Source organism: Carlito syrichta, unplaced genomic scaffold (assembly GCF_000164805.1).
Source record: "Carlito syrichta isolate Samal-C Ts95f unplaced genomic scaffold, Tarsius_syrichta-2.0.1 Scaffold303987, whole genome shotgun sequence".
In the NCBI taxonomy this organism is placed as follows: domain Eukaryota; kingdom Metazoa; phylum Chordata; class Mammalia; order Primates; family Tarsiidae; genus Carlito; species Carlito syrichta.
Window position 1 is genome coordinate 799,861 of NW_007248083.1, and position 26,895 is coordinate 826,755.

General features: G+C 36.1%; 1 protein-coding gene across 1 annotated transcript in view; it reads right to left on the reverse strand.

The window, feature by feature from the left end:
* RBMS3 (RNA binding motif single stranded interacting protein 3) overlaps positions 1 to 26,895 on the reverse strand; it is a 454,630-nt gene that overhangs the window by 57,601 nt on the left and 370,134 nt on the right. The window contains exons 8-9 of the mRNA XM_021713015.1: positions 14,313 to 14,423; positions 6,364 to 6,411 (exon numbers count right to left, since the gene is read on the reverse strand). Coding sequence (XP_021568690.1) covers positions 6,364 to 6,411; positions 14,313 to 14,423 — 159 coding nt within the window. The remainder of the gene's footprint in view (positions 1 to 6,363; positions 6,412 to 14,312; positions 14,424 to 26,895) is intronic.

Below are 26,895 nucleotides of genomic sequence, written 5' to 3' on the forward strand. Positions count from 1 at the left end.
GAGATGGAAATCATTTGTAATTACCTCATGGTATCCATGAAAACAAATGATGCTTAGAGGTTGGAAAATGGTTTTGTTCTTTGAAGTAGCTAATACACTCCCCTTTCCTCTACCTCGGATGATATGGGACAGTTTTAAGATAATTCTCACTCACTAAGAAACAGCATAAACATAAGCGTCAGTCAAATCTTTGGTTGAGCATCACCGGCTCCAAATCAGTGAGGCTGTCCATGAAAACTTGTAGTACCGACTAGCAAAAATATTGTGAAAAACAGTATACTGCTTTCAACAGTGAATTTTGTCTTAACTGGGGCAAGCACCCATAGGAGGAACTTTATTCTTAGAGCATAACTCCAAGGTTACAAATATGACATATAAAGACTTCATATTTGACTAGTATTTAGTAATTTAGGTATACTTTTTCTGTGAAAACTTGTTTTGAAGTTGTAATAATAACATTTACTATTTCAACCTATTTTTAGCTGGTATGTAAAAGGATAAGGCAGAGAATGAATATATGTTCTGGAAGTTCTAGGGTTCTTTCTTATTTTTCTGTTTTTTTCTAATCTAGGTTCAGATTCTGAACTCCAATCATCTTCAAAAAGGAGAATACATTTTTGACTCTACTTGAGTTCTCTGGTGATAGTAGTCTTTTGTTTGATTTCATGCCAATGCCCTTCAAGAAATTTAAGGTCAAAACTGAGATTTTTTTTTTAATGACTATAAATAATCTGCCCTTTTCATATGTGCTTCATATTATCCAATCATGTATAAAATTATATTTTACACTTCCTTTAAAACTTTTTCACTAGCAGTTTCTTAAAATAGGAGGATCTCTTAAGGAGTTATGATTGCTATGGAAAAGAAACACTAAAAAAGAGGACAGATTCCTGATTTTGTGTGAACATGTAGACAGTAGTTTCAGCCTTCTGGCCTCTGACTTTGAAGGGAATTGGGTGGAATCCAGCAGAGGCAAAGGCAAGAAGAAGTAACTCCAGTCTTCAACTGGAGATTCCCCTGTTGCTCAAACTTCTGCCACTTTCTTTTGGACATCACCACTCCTGTTTCAGCTTTTCTTCCAATATTATTATTATTTTTAAAAGTGTATTCACTATAGAAGCTCAAGTATTTACCTCAGAGTCTTCCTAAATAAATGATCCCCTAGGCTATGCATAATTTATTAATGGCAAAAACATAACAAGACCCAGATATGCAAAATTATCCCCGCTTAAATAGCAGTTCCTTCTGATCGTATTGCTTGACTTCCTTCACTTTAGTCACTTCCACTGCAAGTTTCATCACGATCACCTGCTCTTATGACTAGAACTTTGCCAAGAAAGAGTTCACTATCCAAAATCTTAAATCTAAGTATTTTACTTCTGACCTCTGTGTACATCTTACTGAAACCTACAGTCTTTCTATTTTCTGTTTGTTTCTTCTCCCCCATCCCCTGCTGCCTCCTTTTTCCTTTTCTTTCTTAAAACTATGGTTTGCCACTCCAACACTTTCTTCCAACCTCATCAATGTACATTGCTATTTTTCTCACTCCACTCAGCAACCTTCCATTAATTCACCTGTTTGCCTTCTTGGCTACTGATTATGACTGCAGAAAATCAAACATCCTCATGGATTATATCACAAAAACCCATAGTCTATAGCCCAGATTAACCTCCAGTTCTGCCTCTCAAATTTCCATGAATTATTAGTTGGCCTTCTTATACCACAGTTTTCCAAATCTGTTTTCTCTAAGTCCTTATCAAGCCATCACCCCCTCCCTCTCAGAAGATGAAGTCACTCAGCACATCACATGAAAACAAATAGTATTTATCTTGTGTGAAATCCTTCAGCTTCCTCATTGAAAAAGTATATCCACATACATCATCCCTTCTTCCTGTACTCTCATGCCTCTAAAGAAAGATGTCTACTTTCTCAAAAGTGTTGTTCCTTTAGCCATCCCCTTTATGAATTACATCTTCAAACTTTAGAACTCTCTCCTGTCTTCTTCCATCATGATTAAATATTTCCCATCTTTAAAAAAATCAACAAATCAATCATTTTCATTCTCTTATTTGTTTTCTGTTATCTCCTCTACTCCTCTTCAAAGTCAAATTCACTGAGTTTCCTGAACTTGCTATATCCGTTTTCTTAAATGACATTCACTCTTTGCCCTCCCACCCCTAAAATTGTACCATCAAATTCACTAGTGACCTCTGTATAATTAAATCCAGTAGCTTTTTTTCAAGACGCTCATTACTGGACTGGTCTGTCTTTTGAAATATTTTCTTGATTTTTGTCTTCTTTGATACCTCATAATCTTTGTTTTCCTTCTATGTAGAAAGCTTTATTTTTCAATCTTATTGTAGGCTCCTTTTTTGGTCCATTCTTTATTTCCAAGGTTCTGCCTTTTTCTCTTGACTTGAAGCATGTTTTCTGAGAGACATGCCTTAATTTCATAACAGTAACTCTGAAATCTACCTCTAGAGATGTCTTGTGAGCTCAGATACATGCTTAAACATCTATTAAACATCTCTACTTGGATGCATCACAGACACCTCCAACTCAACATGTTCAAAGCTGAATTCAGCTTTTTTCCTAACCAATCTGATTCTCTTTCCTGTGGTTCAGATTCTAACAAATGATACCTCAGGATTCTATGATACTTTTCCACTGAGTTGCCAGGAACTTAAAAGCTATCTTTAATTCTTCTCTCTCTTCTATCCTGACATTCACTCAATTACCGAGTCTTGTGTGTTTTACCTCCTTACTATGTCACAAATATGCCAACCCTCCATTCCCACTATACAACTTGAGTATATACCATCATGATTTCTTGCTTGAATTCTTAAGTTCTGTTCTCCCTTTCCTAGTTTTGTCTCTCTCTGATGTTTTCTCCTCCCTATAGCTAGAGTGAACATATCACTCTCCAATTTTAAAATTTTAAATGTCTTTCTATTGCCATCAAGATAGAGTTGAAGTTGCCGTATCTGGTGATATTGCTGCAGCTTGTTTATTTCTCCAGGCTTACTTTCTCTATTCCCCATCTCTCTAAATGCATTTTTGCCCTATTTAACCATCTGCAGTTCCCTGAATTTGCCATCCTCTGCTCCCATGAGCCTTTGTACATACTGCCCCCTTGGTCTGAAACACTCCCCTCCCACTTTTTTTTTACTTAGTGAATTTCCTTTTTACTTAGTGAATTCCATAGTGTCTTTATGTTTATGTTTAGAGGTTTCTTCTGCCAGGACTTTTTCTCTCGTCATTCCTCCTAGATGTGAACTATCCTTTCTTTGCAACACCTCAGTATCTTGCACCAATAATGATTAATATAGCTGTGCCTTATAACATTTGAGTACTGATTTTATGCCACAATCTGTTCTGACAGGTTATATATCTTAACTCATCTGATTCTTATAACAACCTTATGAGATTATTATTATTATTTCCCTAGATGAGTAATCTGATACAGAGGAGTAGTTTTCCCAACTACAATAGCCATAACTAGTAAATGACACAAGTAGGTCCTGAACTTGGGCATCTTATTAAAGAGTTTACAAATATAAACATCATGATATCTGTTCATATTGAAGCATTTGTAACATTGTATTATAAGTTGTAATAGCCTGTTTATACCTAACTTACTAACTAGGCCCTAAATTCTTAGGGGGACGTTGCACCCCCAATACCTAGCACAACAATTACTACATATGTTTCTGATAAATTTTATTTAAATAAGTAAAAGAGCATTTGACCCAAAGAAGAAAGAGTCATTACCCCAAGTCATTTATACTGACCTAGCTTTGGTGTACACCATAGTGATATTTTCCTTCAACAATACCAAGGGATTACTGTCATCTAATCACCCTGTACTTTTTCGCGTCTTGAATAATATACACATCCTGTCCACTTGCCTAATATACCTTCCCACTCTTGTCCAATTGGTGAACTCCTATGCATTCTTCCAAATCTAGTTCAGAATTCGCTTGATTCTTGAGAATTTCAAATCTTTCTAGATTCTTGTTTTTCCATATTTTATATATTGAACATCACAAATAACAACATCATTAGACTTTGATTTTTTTTTCTTTACCAAGGATCTATTGGTCTTTGTATCTCCAGTACTCGAGTGTAGTTTCTAACACTTAGAAGTTATTCAATAAATGTTGAGATATTGATTGGATAAAATGAGATTGGGTTATGTCTCTGTAAATTATCAAGAAGATATCTTGAATGCCAATAAATTACAGTAACTTAGTTGACTCCTACACAGGCAAAGAATTGATTATTTATTATTTATGTTGTCCAATATTGTTATATTGGAAGATTTGGGAAGAAGATAGAACAACACTCCTGCTGTTTTACTTTCCTGATATGGTCAAGAGTTCATCAAAGGATATTCAATTTTGCAAAAGTCACTGAAGTTATTCTGCTAGCCAATTAATAAACATTTTAGAAAGGCAAATCCATTTGTATTTAGAGGTAGACCAAAGAAATCCATGAAAATTTACTACATGTATTTAGAGGTAGACCAAAGAAATCCAATAAAAGCTTATGAAGGGAAAAGAACTATGAAAATCCCCAAAATGTTATTTCTTTCATATTCTAGATTGGCCCCTTCCTTTTTACTCCACTGCTGAAAACTTTGAGCTTTCTAATTGTTCTATGTGATTCCTGTTTCTTTGTCTTCAAGCACATTCAAAACTGTTGGATCAAGTTTTTTAAAGCACTACTTTTATGAAGTCATTTATCTGCTCAAGAACAGTCAGTGGTTTCTGTCTATGGAATAAGATCAGAACTCCTGGGCCTAGATTTCAGCCAGATATTCTGCCTCAATTGATTCGTCTAGCGCCTGACCCATGACTGATATCTAGCAAGTACTTTTGGTGTTTTTATCGCTTTTTAAAAATTATTATGGTCTTGAAAGTAAAATCAAATTGAAAGCAAGTTCCAGTTTGTGTCTTTTATTATTAATAATATCTGTAAATTATCAGGAGTAGATGCTTCTTGTTAAACAAAGATGCCACGTGTTAAACAAAGTAGAAGCTGTATACATTAAACAAAATCTTTTCCCAAAGGTCTCATATTTCAAATGAAACAGACACGTTAAGATAAGACAGGTAATACACTTTGGGGAAAGATAAGTGATATTTTAATTTGAGGCAATTAATAGAGATTTTAAAGAGGACAAAAGTGACTTCACAGCTGAAAGATAACTCATTGTTCCTCAAAGGGATATACTTTATTGAAGTTCCAAGATGAGTATTCATCCATGAGCATAACTAAATGAGTCCACAAGACATTAGAAAATGATTACCCTTCAGATGCTGGGTCAAGCAAACAGGGTAGCCAAAAGCAAGTTGTTCCCTGCTTATAAGTTACCATCATGTTGCCAGACTTAACTGTCACGTGTGCTCTTTCAGTCTATTTCTGGCCTTTGTTTCTTGCTGTCTTTCCAATACATTCTTGGTTTGTATTTTTTATGTCCTTGCCATAAGACATGTCAAAAGATCAAAGAGTTCAAGGTCTTCAGATTGCCAGTATTTTATTTTGTTTAAAAAATCAACAAAAATGATCAATTGTGCCCATTTTCCTTTTTTTGCAAGAAACCAAAATTCACAATTAAAATGAAAGCACAAGATCTGTGAATTTCAAAATAAAAATTCACTTCTTCACATGCATATACCCTGTTACGAACTACACCACTCAACTTTATGAAACAACTTAAATATTGCTTATTAAAATCCTCAAGACACAAGTATATTCTCAGATCAACCTCTGCCCCTTTGTTGTACCAATGGAACAATGGTAGTTTCTCTTTCAGTGCTTAAAATGTCATTTTTGGAACAAATTTGAAGTTTTGATTCATTCAACAAACGATTATATTGAGCACCTACTATGTGTCAGACCCTGTGCTGGGTGCTGACCAAGCAAAATGGGATGATTTGTCAATTTCAAAAGAATTCTGGTCTCTAAAGCAGTGCTTCTCAAACTATTTTTAAAATTAATTTGTGCCCTCTTTTGCTAAACATAAAATTCTGCTCCCACTTTCCAGAAATTCTGATGACTTTGTCTAACACTGAGAATCCCTGACACACAGAACATAGACTCTATCTTCTGTGTATCCTTGCTAGACAAAGTGCCTACGAGCTTTTCTTTTTAATTAAAAATGCAACACATGTATTTTCCAGACACAAAACTGAATTGTACTACTTTTCTAAACTACAACATGCTCCCTTCCCTACTGAAATTCAAATTTCCTGCACCCACCTCTGTTGAGAATCACTGCTTTAAAGAGTTCTGGAGAAAACCAGGCAAGCTCCGTCTCTCCCCTCCAATCCAGTCTTAAAGGAATTAGAATTTTCCTACCTGACACAACAGCTGGTGAAGTATCATAATCCTGTCTTGGGATTGAATCTTTGAATGAAAAGAGCATGAGAAAGAATGCAATGAAGTACAAAAGAAAATAAAAATAGAATCTTAGCTCTAACACTCGGAAGGACTCCTTGTGTGTTGTGTGGTTGCCTAAGCCCCCTGCCTTCGAGCAGTCAAGGTATTATGACCTCTAGTTTACAGTTGATACCGCAGTTCCCATCACCACCATCCTATACATGTTGTTAGGTCCAGTAAGACCTGTTGGGACAGTACAGTTTGTCCCAGAACGTGGTCATCTCCCACAGTCTGTTTGGTCCCTCCCTCAGGGAATCAATGTAAACTGTTTACCCTCTCTGGCTGACACAAGAGTTCTACAAGGCATCCCATCTGGAGGGGGCCCAGTGCATGATATGATACAAAGTCCTGGAGAACAAAAGAAAGAACTAAAATTTAAAAGGGATAAATTAAAAATTTGTACATTCTCATACTCTACGGAGGCTAATGCACTTTGAAGCCAAAGAATTTTGTTATTTCTCATCCAGGCCGATCCTACTGGTGATTGGTAAGGCAGAGTAGACGGTACTTTCGGCTCAAGGCCAAATAGCTTTATGTGCTGGAATTGTGGGAGCAGGTATACACAGAACGGGATCTATTGAACTGGTGGTTATTGTCTTTATCCCAAATACCCTAACATTGGAGGTGCTGAATTCCAGAGAAAGCCTAATTAAACTACGTGGCAGTCATTTTCAATTTGAGGCTTACATGGGACAAAATATATTATTTGCTTTTGTGAAGATGAGAAAGAGGTTTGGGGTCAATACAATTTCCTTGGCCAGGAATCTTAGAAAGGAGAGTGGGATGTGGCCTATGGCTTTAGGCCCCTCCTTCAAAAACTGGAAATTTCTAATTTCACCCCAACTCCTGTTGGAGAGGTCTACTGTGTAAAAGGGATCTGGTACTGTGTACACCCAAATAAACTGCCAACACGTGGTTAAACAGATGCCTCTTGTGTGACCTTATTCCATTTGGATGACCTTTGTTCCATTTTAAAAGCTAAAATCCCAAACTTTGTTTTTCCGCCTTTTTGGACTATCACAAATTTATCTCTTTCGTATCCTTGCTACAAAAGGACGATGTTAATCACTCTCTTGTGAGCAAATGGCATATGAGAAGGCAGATCAGAACTTGAACACTGCAAGATACTCTGAGCAACAAAAGCAAACATGATCAAAAGATTCAAATGCAAATAAACCAGGCTCATGAGTTATTTTGTTTCTCACAACAGGTACATGAACTAACGAGTTGATTATAACTCCCCAATTTAGAATAAGTAGAATCACTTTAAAAGTGTCTCCAAATGTTTTTATTGATAGAGGCTGTAATTCCTCGTACTTTTTAAAAAACTACAATCACACATTACCACTCCATACCAAAAATAAATTAATTTTTGGACCATACCACTAGTCATTTTCCAAGAATATGTTTATAACACAATAAATAATAAAAGCAAATAAGGTTTGTTGTTGAATGTAAAAAAGTATAACGATTAAAGCAGCTATCAATCCTAATCCCATCACCCAGAAATAGCCACACTTGTTTTGTCTTTTTCTATAGCATTATTGTAGAAGTAATTTTTTCACAATCAATATTGTACTCCACACATGCAAATTTACATCTAACTTTTTTGACTTAACATAATAAATAATTCTTTTTCTAATTATTTTATGCTCTTAAGATTTCATGCTGTATTACACTGGTTTTTGAATACATTATGATTTATTTAGTTATTCTTTTTTTTAGACATTATAAAGAACATTGTGTCAACTATTTTTGAGGTACAAAGACATTTCTGTTATTTTAGAATATTTCCATAGGCTAAAACTACAACTGCTTGGTCAGTAAGAACAAATATTTTGAAGGGTTTTGACTGCCTACCTTGCTATCCAACTGATACTGATACAAATTTAGACTCCTATAATCAAGCAATCGGTGGTTAAGAATGCTTATTTCACTACACCATCATCCGCAGCATACTGTATTTTGATAGCTTTATTTGATGAAATGTGTGTGAGCACTCGCATGGATATGCGTGTTTCAGTTAGCATGTCTTTTTCTTTGATTATGATTTTTTCATATGTTCTTCAGTATTCTAGTTTACCTTTTATCAACTGCTTGTTTGTCATATTCTTCAGCATTCTGTCTATTGGGGATTTGATATGATATTGCTAATTTATTTGAGCTTAGAATGCATTTTTCTAAAGAGCAAAAGTTTAATATTTGTATATAATCTGTTTTCTAATGCTAGACTTTTACCTAATGCCTACTTGTTTATTGTATCTATTGTAAGACTACCTTTGAAGGTCTTTTATTTTATAAGAAGACTAAACCAATTTTTTAAAACTGTATTTTCTTTTTTATATTTGAGTGTTTTCAAAATTGATTTTTTTTTCCTAAAAAACCATTTTAGGGGATATACTCATCACCATTTATGATACTATTCCCTGAGTCAGAATCTTAGTAATTAATAACTAAAAGTGGAAAAAAATATAATCTCTAAGCAAAGTGAATAATTCAGGATTTTCACCTAATACCATCAGAATTTCAGAGCAGCAAAGGAATGGTGACTGGAAAATGCTAGACTGCTGTTTTGAACAAATGGAGTCCAATTTCAAGGTTATTTTTGTGAGTGGCTATGGTTACACCGTGGGAATCCCATGATGTCACAAATCACCAGTGGCTTGGAGAACACAAACTAAACTGCAGATAAGGAGTCTGCAGAACAAAAACTTTTTATTTCTTTCAACAGATTCTGGTGACATTGTAAGCCACTCATGACCAGCAACTGAACAAATGAAAAGGAGATAAGAAACTTGTAAAACAAGATTGTCATGCAATTTGGAGGTTCTCATAACACAGTAAAATCTCCAGTGGTTTTCTGCTAGAGCTTACAATACAGTGATAAGAAATTATGGATAATGGAGCTTTGATTCCAACAAGGGAATTCTGTGACAAAAAGTAAACAAAAGCAGAAAAGCTAGAAAAATCCTTCAAGGTCAGCAGAGCCCAGGAATAAAACGGTTACATTGCTTGCATAAAATGCATTTATTTTTTGAGCCTGCAGATTCTGCCTAACTTAAAAATAGTTAGAGAATTAAACAATAAGCATTTATGGTGGTAAATCTGGAGAAAGGTTAATTAAATTACATGGAATCCAAGCCTGTAATCCCAGTACTTTGGAAGTTGAGGCAAGAGGATTGCCTGAGTTCGGGGTTTTGAGACCAGCCTGGGCAATTTGGTGAGATCTCATCTCCACAATAAATCAAAAAATTAGCTGGATGTGGTAGTTCCAGCTACTTGGAAGTCTGAGTTCACACCTGTAGTTCCAGCTACTTGGAAGGCTGAGGCAGAAGGATTGCCTGAGTCCAGCAGGTCAAGGCTGCGGTGGCTGTGAGTGTGCCACTGCACTCCAGCCTGGGCAACAGAGCGAGACTCCAACTCAAAAAAACAAAACAAAACAAAAAATTACATGAAATCCATTTCAAAATTTGGAGCCAGAGGAACCAAATGCATCTGCTTTCACAAAGAGGAAGAAGAGGCTTTGGCTAAATGCAATTCCTTTAGCCGGGGACCATAAGAAAGAGAATGGGATTTAGCCTACGACCTAAGGTCCCCTTCTAAAAATGGAGACTTCTAATCTAGCTCCATTACCCATCGTCCTGGTCACTGTCTGTTCTAGATTAGTCATTGGCTCTCTCTGTGCTCGGCCCTTGGAACTTATGTTTCCAGAGTTTAGGTTTCTACCTTCATCTTGACTTGGCCACTGCTCACATCATGTTTTGCAGAATTTCAGTGAGCTGAGATATCTGAAAGCCTCTGAAAAGTTCCAAGTAGGAGAGAGATACACTCAGACAGTTTTAGATTGATTAGCTGTGACAACATGGTAGAGAATGAGTTGGAACAAACTGAGACCAAAAGCAGGAAGAGGAGTTAGGAGACTATTACAATTAATCAAACAAGGCCCAGGGCAGAGACTCTAGAAACGTGGAAGAAGGGATGTATTTGACTAATGTCTATGAGACAAAATTGGTGGGACTTGAAACATAGTTGTATATGGTGGTGAGGGAGAAAGAAAGAGTCCTGACTGAGTCCTAGGTGTATGGTTTGGCTAGGGGGCAAATAAATGGTTATGGCGTTAGCTTGAAAGGAAACAGGAAGCAGGCTTATACAAGAGGAAGAGGTTTCAGCTGGAAGGAAGCTCAGGGACGCTCATGAGATTAGTTTGGGTCATGCTGACTTTGAGATGTCTAAGGGAGATTTATAGTGAGTCTAAAATTCTAAGATGAGGTTAGCACTGGGGACTCAGATATAGGCGTTTTCAGCATGGAAGGCAGGGTTTAAAACCATGAAAGTGGATGAGATTGCTTAGGAAAATCATATGGAACAAGTCCGTTAAAAATGAAACCCTGGCATTGCAGCCTGTGAAGGAAAAGAAGGAGTGGCCAGACAGTTTGGAGGAGAAGCAGGAAAAACTTGGGCAGGAGTCACAAACTGGGAGCTCTTAGGACAAACTGGGCTCAATATTCAAATATAGGGAAATTTCACATCAAATTTAAATATTTAGTTCATCTTCAAAAACTAGAAGACGAGACCACCCTGGGTCTGTATGCCTATGTGGTACCAGCTGTCTGGAGTTGAGTAGAGGCTGATCTGTCTAGACAAGGCTTCCATAACCAGGCTGCTAAAGGCACCACCTCTCATTACTGTTTGCCCAAAACTCAGGCAGAGATAGTAATATTACTGCATTGAAAATATCTCTAAAATATAATCTCCAATATTATATATATATATATATATATATTTATACAAGATGATTGTGTTTATGATCTAGGCAAATATTTTAAAAATTGTATATTTCTAAGGTTTTTTACTTGCACTCGGTCAACTCAAAAGTTGAGTTTGCAATCCTGGAAGAGTATGTGAGCAGCTAAAGAAGTGGAGATTTTAAAGAAATAATTTACATCTAGTGAAACAGAGTAGGCTAGTGAGTTATCCTGTAGATCTGACAGGATGCTACATCCCTTATGGGAACCCACACTGAACTCCCACAACTTAGAAGCCACTGGAGATAGAGGCTGAGAGCAGTTCATTTGATAAGCACCTAATGGGTGTCACATACTCGATTAGGTATGCTACATATATCATTTCGTTTAACACTCACAACATCCCTGGGATGTAAGGATTGTTTTTCTTGCTTTGTAAAAGGGGAAGCCAAAGTTCCAAGAGATTAATAACCTGCATAGCTAATAATGGGTAAAGCCAGGCCTTGAACTCAAGTCTGATTACAAAGCCAGCTGGTGTTTCCATGACATCAGGCTGCCTTCTCATCAATAGAAATCTTGGAAAGATGCAATAAGGTGGGGAAATCTGATTTAAGAAATAAACCTCAACTATATAACAGCCACTCCAAATCCTAATCATAAATTCAGATAAAACAAATCTATGGTGGCATATCAAAATATTAGAATGACAATATAAGAAAAAAATATAACAGTATTCTGGACTCTAACCACATTTAATGATATTCTGTTAAATGAATCAACAAAGTAATACTATTTTCTATCTGCCTCCCCAGAAGCTTATTAAATTTTAAACTTTCCCCCAACATCGTGTTATACAAACCTTATAATGCAGCTAAGTATTATTTAGTACAAATGTAAAGGGATAAAAGGAAAAAAGCTAGAGCAAATTTGGAGTTGAAAATAAGCCACATGCTAAAAACTTTTACTCTCTAAGAAAGGGAGGGGTATATGTCATTATTAAATTATTTGGCTATTACCAGCTGGGTAAAAGTCTTGGTCCCGTATGTGTTCTTGCTGAAAATGTTCAAATGCAAAATCATAATATATGTTATTGAGTCAATAACTATTATAATTCTAAATCTGTTCTATGAATTTTACCTTATTTTTTAATTCTCTAAAGGATTCAGTCATATACTCAGTTAACTAGTTCTTATATTTTTACTTATTTGCAAACTTGAGCTTGAGCAATCAGCTGGCTTTACTTTTGATTCAAATGAGTAACATCTACAGTGTTTCTTTTGATGCTTTACATTACGACTACTTCTTTGATCAGATTTCAGATTGTCATTCAATACAGTAAAATTGCATTACTTCACTCATTCAGGATTTATAACCACTGAAGGACAATGAAGACTGATATTCAGGGAACCCTATAGTGGAAAAATGAGAAACTTCAAGCTTCCCAATACTATTCTTGGGGCCTGCTTATTGGTGATACACAAAGTGACTACAAATAAACCTTACACATTGCTAAAAGCAATAAAATATTATCTTCAAATTTTATCTCCCTGGTGAAAATTAGCTGTACCGCAGGGTATATTGAGTCATGTATCTTATACATGACTTCTAAAAGTCTAGGTCAGAAATCCAAGAACTCTTTCGATCCAGCCCGGCATTCAGACAGGTAAGATATCATCAGCTGCTTTTTACACATTTTGCACCTGAGGCCTTAGAGTCAGGTACTTTATTTATGCTAATCAAACTAAAATAGTTTTTATTGAAACAGTGTGATTCTTTCCATTAAAGTTTATTGAATTTCTTCCTATTTAGGACAGATTAGTGAGGCCTCAGTGGACTTGTCTGAAACTTCTTATATTCCAAAAAGCCTATGAGTCAACAACATCTATTTGGCAAGTAAGCCATGTCTATAAGGTAAAATTCCTGATACGTAGCTAGCATGCAGCATGTACATAGATATTTGGAGATGAAGTCAGCAGAACTGTGAAGAATTACAGAGGTGGTGGCTATGAGACATATAGGTTTAAAAATATAGATAGAAGCATATATTTGAAGGGGCCTCATGTATAATTAAGTTCCATAATCTCACTAGATAAAGACGAAATTGAGACTGGAAATATTATTTTCTCTAAAACTGGTAAAAACAATAGAGCTCAATCAATCTTTGGATATAAAATTTCTGACTCTATGTCCTATGCTCTTTCTACCGTATTTAAGCTGCCTCATTCAGAAGAAAATATATTGCTTTTCTACATTTTAAAAAATGACAAGCTCATCTGCACCAACATTTACCAAAAAATAGAACTATTACCAATAGTGTCACAGGGGATGTTGGCTTTGATGTTTTCATTGTTCTCTGCAATGGTAATTAACAAACTTCCAAAAATCTAGATTGTGTTAGACATTGGCTTCCTTGAACTTCTGGAGAATTATCTTTTTAATAATCAAACATAAAGTTTTGCCCATGATTTAAAATGCCCCATTGATACAAGATCAAGACTGCAATAGGGGCTTTTCAATACACTTTTGTTCCTCAAGGAGAAAGATGACTAATAAAAATATCCCAACCCTTAAGAAAAGATCAGGCACATTAGACTCCCTTCCTTCTTTTCAACATCACCTATGTTAACATATCCAAAAGAGAAATTTTAAAAACTTCAATTACACTAGGTTCTCAAATACTTTTTAATTAGTTTAAGCATTGACAGTGAGTCAAAAGTCCTTTGTATCAGTCATAGAGTTGGCCCTTCACTGTGCATAACCTGGGAATGACCGGGAAAAGAAAACCAGGCTGAGGCTATTAAATCACAGGGTCTAGATTTGCAGGTGCACGGAAAAGGACACCTTTCCCAAAACAGGCATATACCTGCTATGTTGTGTCATAAAAAACAAGAAGTAACTGAAATGTAAATGTGACACAGTAGAACTTCAGCCTTGTCAATGTGCGTAGACGTGCCCTGGAATTGAGGATGCATACAGAAGGCAGGTTATTCTTACTGGAACCTGAAAGATGTGTTGGGTGATAGCACAGAAGCTGTTTTGCTGGTATTGTCAGTGAAAATAGAGAATGTTGCATCTTATCAGAAAAGTCCAAGAAAACAAAACAAAACAAACTCTTCAACTCACCGTTCCTGTTGTGCCCAACGAAAGGTGATTCATCTGCTGTGTCAGGGGACCCATCATGTTGGCTGGCTGCATTGACATAGGATGGTCCATCGTTGGTGTAATCACAGCACCCTACAAGCACATACAGTGTCCATTTGAAAACAAGTTCTACCAGAAAGGGAACTTTAAACACACACACACACACACACACACACACACACACACACACACACACAGCAAATCATGTTAATCAAATGTTTTCACCTTTTTTACTGAAAAGGCTAAATTCAACTGTATATTATTTTTATGTTCATTCACATCATTTTGTGCTTGTCTAAATATATGGCATTAAAAGTTTCCTTTCTTTTGGTGTAATTTATCTGTGATGTGGCTAAAATATCTGTCATTTACCTCTTCAACATTTGATGTAGAATATATTTTTAAAAATCATGTATATCCTTTATCTCACTGTTCTAAATATTAAACTTCTTTGAAAAATATGGTCATTAATGAAAATTCTCTAATTTTCTTGATATTGAATCCTTGGTATATGCCATTTATCCGTGATTTATATAGATAATTCTTGATAACACCAATACTGTTTACCACTGGAGATATAATGCTGGGTCTAGATGAGTTTCTTGACTAGATCTCTTTGATGGATATATTAAAATCTAACATTGATTATCTAAAAATCAAAGTTATCATTTCTTATTTGTTTTTCTCCTGACGACCTATTTTCTATTTATTCATGCTATTGACACAAGACAGAAGAATACTGAACCCAGTTAAAGCTGGTCAAATTTTTACATTCATCCATAAACCAAAATTGTTTAAAAAGCAAAAATATTAAGGGTTTTTTTTAAAAACCCAGATGTTAGGGAAGGTATACTTCTATAATATATTTTTTGATTTATTATAATTGATATAGTAGGCATTGTTTTAAAGCTTCCATTCATATACAAAATGTTATATGTCAGGGAAGAATGGAGTCGCGTCATATTATCCTTCCATTTCTCTTTCTCTACCCTTAATTAAAATTAATTTTAATTAAAGTTAAAAGTAGTAGACTCTCCCTTAATTAACTAACTTTGAGAGTGGAACAACATTTTTTAAAAAACAAAATTTAAAAACTAGGGTTGAATGGGATCTATGAAATTATATAATTCCAAAGTTTACTTCAAAGATTATGATAAAAGCAGAAGCTCGTGATATAGCAATCGACTTAAAAACCTAGTTGTAATAAAATGATGATGTATCTGAATAAATTATTTCCCCAAACCATTATTTTTCTCACTGTGACTTTTTTTCCAGGTAAGTAAACATCATGAAGTAATAAAAGTAGGACAGATGCATACAGATGGCAAGATCTCAGCACTCGAACTAATTATTCACAAGCAAATGTTTCCTAAAATGCTTTTGCTCAGGTTGATCAATTCCTCCTGGTATTATCCAAGTCCAACTTCCTGACTGTCTCTATTAAAAGATCAGGCTACCACTCAACCTACCCCATGGTTCCTCCCTATTAATCTTGAGAGAGAATAGAACTTGAGTCAAATATTTGTAAATACTCGGTATATAGAGCCAAGTTGGTTCACAAAGATATTTGAACTTTTGAACAGAAACTAATCAGAAAACATATATGTTATCTTATAGGTCTGTAACTTTCAAATACACATAGTTATGCATGGAGTCTGAATTTCTTGATGCTTCTGTGAATTGTCATTCACCAGGATGCTACTTAAATGAGACACATGATAAAATATACTTTTACTTAATTATAATTCAGCTCGTAACATATTACTTTTCTTTCTGTTGTCTGAGTCTTTTTAACAAAAACATCTTTATTTTTTCCTTTTTTAAAAAATACTTAATTTCAGGTATTTATTGTGCCAGATCAGGAGTAAATACTTTAAGAAGAACTAGAGTTCTTCTTAAATCACTTGTAGAAAGATTATAGAATAAGGCTGAGAGGTGAGTGGATTGCCTGAGCCTGCGGTCTTGAGACCCGCCTGGGCAGCGAGACCTCATCTCTAGAATAAATCAAAAAATCAGCCGGGTGTGGTAGCGCACGCCTGTAATTCTGGCTACTCGGAAGGCTGAGGTGGAAGGATTGCTGGAGCCCAGCAGTTCGAGGCTGCGGTGGCCGGGAGTGGCCACTGCACTCCAATCTGGGCGACAGAGTGAGACTCCAACTCAAAAAAAATAAATAAAATAAAAAATAAAGAAAAATTATACAATAACCTCAGAGTTAAGATGAAAGTCCTGAAGCATGTTTTTCAATCAAAAAGTGATACTATGACAACATTCTAATCCTTCGCAGGTGCCAGACTTTGATTCTCTTCTTGAACTTGAGAATTAGGCCACACTTTTGAGAATATTTTTCCCTAGACATTCCAACATGCAGCAAAATTGTCACCATCCTGGAAATCCCTCAACTCTGAGGAGCCTGCTCTAGCCACATAAAGGATCATTCATGTAAATCAGAAATAAGGACCAAATTGTGTCTGATGAGATGAAATTCTTCTCAATACTCTGCAGGTTGTGTCATTCCCTAGAGGTCTATGAGGTAGTTTTTTTTGTGGGAAGACAATATGCAAATAAAGTAGGTGAGCACAAGACAGATCAATCAAAATTCATGCATGATAAGATTAGAAGGATTGAATGCCTGCACTTGGAATTAATTTAGGAAGGACTGTCTCTTTGAGAATCTTCTCATTGAAAGCAGTGTTTGGGGACACATCTGATTACAGATGTCACAGAGTTTGTGCTGCTTCTGTGTATAAACCCGAAACCTGACATTCAATGAGAAGAGTAAGAAGGGATTTGTCATAATTTTGAATTGTAAATAGCAGCACTAGGAACAGAGTAGAAAACAATGTGAGGAAAATATCCCTTTCCTAAGCAGGACCGTTATTGCAAATATGTGAACAGATAAAAATAAGGATTTGGGGATGAGGACAAATTCTTATTCATATTCAGTAAAAAATGTTCAGTGAATAAAAAATTTTCACAAATTATTAATAACACATTTTTTAAAAATCGTAAGAGAATGAAAGAAATGCACAACCAATGTGTAAACTGGAAATAACTGACACGAACACCTTTGAGAAATGAATTTTCATGATGACACTTTAGCCGGGACAGACAACTTAGAGAGTTTTAGGTGTTGGTTACCTACAACAAAGAATGCTGTTTGTCAACTACTTTGCTTACCAGCAATTGCAGAATCTCCTTTGTATTGAGTATGACAAAAATAAATAAATAAAGGAAGGACGAAAAGAAAAACCTTAGTTGTTGAGGCAAAATCAGCACCCTCAACCATAACTATGCCTCATTTAATACATTGTTAGATCCATTCCTATTCAATGCATTTAAGTCATAAATTGAGTGTTTTATGACGGATGTTGCTAACACATGAAGTGTAATTGTGTTTACTTGAAATGTATAGAATGTGCTGTCTGACAGAGTTCACTTGGCAAATGGCAAAGTAAGAGGAAACAGATTTTTCATTTTAGCATCTCTGAATGTGTGGGTTTCCTCAATGTTTAAGCTGCAAAGAAAAATATTGTAGCATGCTGTAATTCCACTAAGAAACGCAATGACCAAACAGCTGACGGGAATGTCTGGTCCACTTTAGCCACTGCCTTTACAAAACAAAGCTGCTCCCACTCAAGACACAAAGGGAGGATCTGGCTGCCCTCATTCTGAAATGAACAATTTCAATAGTAACTTGAGTATACTTTCCAAAAATCATCATGTGTGGTGTAAATATAGCTGACCTGAGGTCAGAAAAGCATCTGTTTGTTAACCTACTGCCAATATTTTTAAAAATTTAATTCTCAGAGTTTATCAGTATTTTAATTTCTCAACTGAAATATAGAACCACTGGCAAATCCAGGGTAATGCGTAGCCTCTCTCCTATGAAGAGCACACATAGCTGGCTTAGTACCTACAGTAATGCCAGAAGATGAACTACAGTAATGATTAACTGTATTACTATCCTTGTGAGAGCATTCTAGGACGTCGTCACGCCAATGATGGTCTGTGGATCAACAGCAGCACAGACCAAGATAGACTCTCTGGAATTCAGGCTCTGAAATCTGGTTTAACAAGCTCTTCAGGTGATTCTGAAATACCTGATCGCTTGAGAAGTATGCTCTGTCTATAAACTGCTAATATAGAAGCCAATGTTACGATTCTTAGAGGTAAACAATTGATTTTTATTTTATTTACGCTATTTCTCGATTATTTGTCTTAATACAGTCTTGATACAGGAAATGGACCTTCATATAATAATAATGTTATATGTTATATCTTATTTAAAAAACTCAAAGAAGCTAAGCCTGCATATTTGATGAGCTGAACTAGGAGATTATGTGAATAATTCACCCTAACCCTAATGACCTGACATGCTTCCAGTTTGGCTTGTGTTATAACACATTTGAGAATCTTTCCTATTTGGAATCTTAGTAACCTTGTATTTGAAATTATAGGAATGTAAAAATAAAAAGTAAGAAAATAATTTGGATGCTGGGCGCAGTAGCTCAAGCCTGTAATCTCCGCACTTTGGGAGGCTGAGGCGAGAGGTTGGCCTGAGTCCAGGGGTTCAAGACCAGCCTGGACAACTTGGTGAGACCGCGTATCTACAATAAATCTAAATAAATAAATAAATAAATAAGCAAGCCGGGTGTGATAGCATGTGCCTGTAGTTCCAGCTGCTTGGAAGGTTGAAGCATAAGGATCGCCTAAGCCCAGCAGGTTGAGGCTGCGGTGGCTGTGAGCATACCATTGTACTTTCTAGCCTGGGTGACAGAGTAAGACTCCAACTAAAAAAATAAAAATAAAAAAGTAATAATTTGGATTATATAAGAAAAGGATATGGCCCCCCCTTCTTTTCCTCTCTTCTCTTATCTAAATGCCCTAAGTAAGTGTTCGTACTCTGTATTATATTACTTCCAGTGATTTATGCAAAATTATACCGGACTTTTTAGTAGTAATCATTCAACATGACATTCAACAATGTGGTTTTAATTCATTCTTCTTCTTTTTTCATCTGTCTGATTTTTGCCACTCTGTCAGTTTTTAATATTTCTAGAATAAATATCTAGATGAATTTGTGTATAACAAACTATTTTTAGCACATGTAAAATAAAGTGCAGAGAATGATATGAGCTTTATCAAGTAAGCAAGTTAGTGTACATGATTTCTCAATACAACAGTAGATTCATAATATGAACGGCAAAGTGGTATTTAATTTAACTTGGGGATGGCTACCCAAATGCTGTGTCCTGCGATATTAGTATGCAGCATTCTTTGTCCTGTTATTATATGTAGAGATGTTTAATCACTTTTATTTGTTGATGTCAGCATAGTATTTTGGGGGGCCTGGGGAAGGGTTTAAGAAGATTTAAGGACTACTGTAGGTAGAGAAAAAAAGGGCAAGAAATGTCCCTACTTCTTAGAAATGATCATTAATCCTCATCTACCTTGAAACATTTCCAACTGACTTGCAGGCTGGAAAAAATGTTGACTAAAAAAATTTGCTTGAAATCAAAAAAACTGTGGCAATGGTGGTAGCCTTCAACTTTGCAAGTATTTTGCAATGATCTCTGACAAATGCTAGAGTTATGGGAAATGATGGATAACCATGGTAAGCCAGAAGCCACACTGTCACAGAACTCCATCTTAGTACTCAATGCCTTCCTCTTATTTGTTATTCTCTAATTGCTTCTTTCAATGCTATACTTTCCAAGAGGGCAAAGATTATGTTTACACAACTTTTGTAAACCTTTTCCATAGAAGTTGCATGTGCACACAAAACAGTTTTTGTAAATTAATTTTATATGTCAGAACTACTAATTTTGTCAGTTACATTAAAAACGGTTAACATTTACCATCATTTCTGATTTAGACTGTTCGTTCATTCTAAAAGGGTTGAAACCCTGTTTGCTTTGTTCTCCACTGTCTATTTAGTGTCTACGATGCTGTCTATAGTATGAAGCATATCATATACACTTCATAAATATTTGGTGAAAGAATAACAAAAGGACAAAACTCCAAATCAAAAAGTACTTAGTGTTATTTTGAGATTACTAATAAAAATGGAGCATCCCAAAATTTTGGTGAAAACTTGCTCTTGCAAGAGGTAGTTTGGTTTCAAAACCATGGTTCAGCTCACATATAGTGCATTTATGCATCTCTTCATACCCTCAAAGAAGAGATCTGTAATTTACTTGATGCAAAAAGTTCTACTAATGCCATATGTATCCAAATTATTAAAATGAAAAGTATTTGTATATGTGCATATTTCAGTGATTCTCAAACCAGGCATGATTTTGCAATGTCTGGAGATATTTTTGGAAATATCTTGCCAAAAACATCATGAGTGCTGAGGTTCTGAAACCCTGGTATATACATATATATAATATTATATATATATATTTCGATAAGCTTCATTTATACAAAATGAGAAGGAATTAGAAACTGCAGTCACTAGAAAATGGCAGAGTATTTATCTACCTTGTGTTCTCTACAACTAATAGCAAATCCTAGATTCTATGCCAAGATTACGTTTATGATATAAACCAACTCCCCAAATTCTATAATTGAACAATGAAAGGAAACTAGACTATTACATGATTTTAAACAGCTATACAATTATTTTTTAGTTCAAATTTATTTTGCTATTTATTTTTAAGATGGGGCTAACTAGAGCTGGGTTCTTCTTTTCTAAATGTGGATAGGAGTGTATTTAATTGGCATAATATTTGGACTACTACAAGGAGTTATGTAGCTATGGGCTAGGTGCATGTGGTTTAGAGGTAAGACAATTTCCACTGTTATATGACAAATGTGAAGGAGTTATGTACAAAGTTTTGCTAATGAGGGAATATCTATTAAGTATAAACATAGAGTTTTTTAATTCTACTCTTATCCAAATATTTTTAACTTCAGGTTACTTTTTGATTCATTTACCATTAATTGGAAATTGTGTGTGTGTGTGTGTGTGTGTGTGTGTGTGTGTGTTAATATGTAATGTTAAAAGCCATTAAAACCAAATTATTTTTAGCCATGGAAGTCCCTTTAAAAGAATCCTAATTACACACCATGCCTACTCAACTGTGAATAATGGGTTCAATTATTGGTTAAGTACCTATTAACACAGTCGTGTCATTTTGAATGAGAATATAAAGTAAATATGTCACATTGAAGTATTTCTTACCAAAGCAGGTACATAGATAATTAGGAATCTCGACAAAGCTTTTTTTAAAAAATCTAGATTTTGGTGTCTAAAACTAGAGAGACATGTTTAGTGGTAGCTTTGGGTATTTTAACGGCTTCTTTAGAATCCTAATAAAGTAAAGTGGCTTTTAAATATATTACATTTTTGAGGAAAAGTTAGAAATTTGAGATTTTGGGGCCCAGTGATCAAAAGTTTTGTTGATTGACTATGCAATAGAACACTTAGCTCTTTTCATCATTGAACTTATACACCTGTCCATAAAACAGATCCTATTAAAACTATAACAGAAATCTCATTATATAGATGGGTTACTATATTCTTTTCCCTTCATATTTCTACTTAAGGAGCTCATCATTGCTGAGCCAATGGAAATAATAATTATTTAAGAAAGATACCAGGGCCTCTTCGGCAAGTTTTTTAGGACTACAACAAGAAAGGATCAAGTTGTGTTCATCAATCTCTGATTCCAATCATATAACCTATAAGTAGCTTGCAGGTGGGGTGTGTACTACCCACAGATATGTGTGCCATAAAAATCCACGTGGAGTGGTAGAGGTGGTGTGAGAAAACAGACTATTTGTGTGAAAAATTAATGCTATCATCTAAGTCTTTTATCATCACTTAGCAGAGCCTCTGTGGTGTTAATATATACCTTCCCCATACAGATGTATTATATACTTCCAACTTCCATTTAAAGGGATCAAAACCAAAACCAAACAAAAACAAAGGCTAAAAAAAATAAGAAAATAAGAAAAACAAAGGCTAAAGAACATTGAGCTATGACACTTAAAAAATGAATGAATCAATCAGAATGTATTTCACCACCTTCCACATTCTTTTAAAAGCAAAAAAAAAAAAGACCATGGTCTCTACCCACCAAACATATTACAGAATAGAAATGTATTATAAATATGGGGACTAGCTCCTAATCATTTTCCTGCCTTACAAACAACCATCAAAAAATAAGCACATGATTTCAAAGACGAATGACCCAATTTTCCTTATTTTTTGTTCTAAATGGGGATTTTAGGAAAAAAGTGTCGACCTAATTGAGGTACAGGCCTGCATTCTGTCCCAAAATGCAGGCCTGGACCTCGTTTTTACAGCTTTGTTAGTATCTTGAAAAATACTATTTCGTAGCGGAAATGTCATGTTTAAGACATTGGGACTGTTAAGCCAACAGCAGTTTTAAGTTAAGAGTGTAAGGGGAGATAGCGCAATTCAGTGATGGGATCAAAACCTTCTCTGTTCCTGCTTCACCTATTCAGAAACGATGTAGCGTGAAAGCGTAATAGGTTCGCCCATAAGCATGTGCTTTCCTATTCTGTTTCAGCATAATCTCTGTGCAAAAGAAGGCTTCCACAAGTAAGTCTAGGACAGCCTCATTTGCAGAGCCTACAGGGTCTATAAAGATCACACAGAGGCAAGGTACTGTGGCTCACACTTATAATTCCAGCTTTGGGAGACTGAGGCTGGAGGATCATTAGAAGCCAGAAGCTTGAAACCAATCTAGGCAACATAGCAAGACCTTATCTATACAGAAAATAAAAAAATAAACGAGCCAGGGGAGGTGGCACACATATGTAGTTCCATCTACTTGGGAGGCCTCCAGCCTAGGTGACAGAGACCTGCCTCAAAAACAAAAAACAACAACAAAAAAAACCAGCTTCCAGTTTACCCTTCCTGCCTGTACTCCAAGCCCATCCACTGTGCTCTCTCCTCCCACCATACAGTACTTCTCATCACCCCTTGGCACATCTTACTCTCTTATCCTAGTGGCTTATGCTCTCTCCTCCCACTATGCTCTCTCCTCCCATCATACAGTACTTCTCATCACCCTTTGGCACATCTTACCCTCTTAGCCACAGCAGGTCAGAGCATGTTCTAAGACTCTTATCAATTACTACATTCTTGGGAACACTTCCTACTATTGACCCAGACTTTTGGTCACTTGCTCCTCTCTTCTCCCACATTTTGTACACACCTTGATCATGATCATGCTTTATTTCTCCCCTGGATTCTAAGTTCACTGGTATCATTTACAATACTATTTATTTTTTTAAAGATAGGGTCTCGCTCAGTCACCCTGGAGCACAGTGGTGAGATCATAGCTCATGACAGCCTCTAATTTCTGGGCTCAAGTGATCCTCCTGCCTCAAAACCCAGAATGGCTGGGTTTACAGGCATGTGGCACCAGGCCTGGCCCTTATTTATTTATTTACCTATTTACTTATTTAGAGTTGGAGTCTCACTTTGTTGCCCAGGCTGGAGTGCAGTGGCACGCTCATGGCCACTGCAGCCTTAACCTGCTGGGCTCAGGCAATCCATCTGCCTCAGCCTTCCAAGTAGCTGGATCTACAGGCACACACCACCATGCCTGGCTAATATTTTGATTTATTGTGGAGATGAGGTCTTGCCAAGATGCCCAGCTGGTCTCAAACCCATGGGCTCAGGCAATCCTCTCCCCTCAGCCTCCCAAAGTGCTGGGATTATAGACGTGAGTCACTGCACCCAGCCTATATGTTTATTTTTTAATGGTCCTGAAGCCAAGCACAGTGTCTGTCAGAAACAGGTGCCTGATTAAATGGTGCTGCCTGAATGAGGGAAGGGAACTTGCTCCCCAGCCAGGGCTCTCCTGATTTTAACAGAGTGAGTCACAATAGCAGCAGCTCCATGCTCAAAGTGAAAGAGAAGATTCAACGAAATCGCAGATGTGTTCTCTTAATTGGCCAAAAGAATAGATTTAAAAGATCTGTCCATCCTCTTTCTCTGTTTTCCTTTAAAAGTGCCCCATCAACCACTACCAGCTTGACCTTCTTGTCATTTATTATGAGAATCCAAGGGCTTCCGAGAGCCACATCCCACCCAAGGAAGCTGAAGGTTGGAGTATACTATGTGATTACCCGATTAAATGCTGCAAAATTTTCTTTACATATTACGACCACTGTGCACTGCCACAAATGTGACTGAAACTTTTTTATTAGGGTTTTCCTGTGCCACAGATTATTTTCCTAGTCATATATCTCCCAACAATTTTTGTCAAATCTTGCCATGTGATAAGAGAAGAAAACTTTATTTACTTGTACAGCAATCACTCTATATCATTCCAAGTGGATTTTCAACTTGTAGAAGTTTTAAATGCACGTCAGATGCAGTATTCCAGGCCAGTCTTCTTCCAAATGATAAGGCAAACATCATTCCCAGTAGATGTCCAAATATTTATGGGCCTCATCTTTCGTCTGGTAAAATGTTTATTTGGCTTTAACTAGCACTCAGGACTGTGAACTGTCATAAAGCTTCTCATTAAAAACTTCTCCTTACAGACAAATAGGCCAAAGGACCCGGCTGCAAATCATTTGCAAGGTCTTGCAGGATCCTATTGGTGAATGGGCCTGGAAAATCATTTCTCAAACCACAGGGGTGATCAAGAGAAAAGGCTGCCTGTTATCTTACTTATGGCCATTGTTTATAGTGCAAATTGCCTAAATATGTCACAAGGCACCTCGATTCTGGCTATTACTGGGAAAGTAGCTATTCCTTGTCCTACAATTTGCTACAAAATGCACTTTACTTTGTGGTCCCTCAGAGGACATATCTGGGTTATTTCTTTTCTTCTTTAAGACATTTTTAAGAATTTGCCTGGTTAACGCTGGCAATTCGACTAGCTCTAAGTCAATAGGTATGAAGTCATGACCCAATTAAATAACTAATTTTCTCTCTTTAATTTACACTTTCTATTAGTATTATCATTAATAACATACCTTAAATTCAGAATATACCCTATTGATGACATGTTTCGTAATCTAATGTTGAGACAAAATACGCATTTCTTTTAATGGAAGTGTCTGACTCTGTCACAGACTGGAGTGCTATGGCAAGATCACGGCTCACTGCAGCCTCAAACTCTCCAGCTCAAGCAATCCTCCCACATTGAGTACCAGGGACTGCAAACATGTGCCACCATGACTGGCTAAATTTTTGATTTTTCTGTAGGGACAAGATCTCACTATGTTGCCCTGGCTGGTCTCCTGGGCTCAAACAATTCTCCTTCTTCAGTCTCCCAAAGTGCTGGATTACAGGTATGAGCTACTGCGCCCAGTCATAAAGGGGTATATTTTAAAGTAAAAGCTTATGCATTAGCATTCAATCAAAATATATTCTGAGGTCTTTGAGATTTTTAGTTAATATATTTGAAGTTGCCCAGAAAAGATGAAAGGCAGCTTTATGTCACTATTCTTCAGTGTCCTATTTGTTGTCAGATTTGTGCAAGAAATTTAGGTACAGATTTTACTCCACTTAGATTGTGTTGTAATTTCTCCAAAACAGTAATATTATATGAGGAATTTTAACTATTTCTTAGTTTAATAGAAGGGTCTGAAATGCTCTAGTACCTTGTTTTTCAAAGAATGGTCTGGGACCAGATAGTATCATTTGGGGACTTACTGCAGAATCTAAGGTCCACCTCAGCTAAATCAGAGTCTGCATCAAGTAAGTCTAACTCACAAGAAAGTCTGGGAAGCTTGGCTCTACATTTTGTCTGCCATGGTTCTGTTCGAATGAATTTTCTAGTGCATTGCTTCTAAAGAGATGGTTGATTTGAGTCGTCATCATTTTGTTAATTTCTTTTTTAGTTCTTTATTGAGGGCCAGGTAGCTTGAAATAATGTTGATGACATTAATATGCCTCCTTGTTACAACCACCAAACAGCTAGTAATATTTACTTTAGCTCCTCAATCATTTCCATCGGGTTTTTGCCTTTATCCATAAGATAAAGGGGCTAATATAAAATGGGTTAATAAGCTGTTAGAAGTAAAATTCCAAAATATTGCTTCTTGTTTGGGCCTGATTGAATTAAACAAAAGTGCTAGCATGTATTTTGCTGCCTTGGTCTTTGTCCTGAATTTATAATCCGGATCTCCAACTGCTTACCGCATCTATAATTTCTCGTAGCTCAAAAATAATGATGTTACATTCTGAATATTTTCTTTCTCTTTCATCCTTGAAGCATGTTCTTTCTTCTCTGCTTGATTCTTGGAATAATACAGAACATTTCAGGTAATCCTTACCATCTCTTTCGCCCTCATTACCTGTGAACACTCCAGTAGTCAAGTTTTGTCAATATGGCAATGAGACATTATAAGTGTCTCCTAATCAGCTCTTTCTTCTTTTTAAAACCTCTCATTGTGATCAATCCAGTTGATTCCTGTGGTGTACCTCTGTAATTCATGGCTGTAGATATTTATTTTTTAATACTCTCTCCAGATATCATAATGAATAATATCAAAATGAATCTTGCCTTTTCAATGTAGAATTGAAAACAGCAAAACAACAACAGCAACAACAACAACAACAACAAAA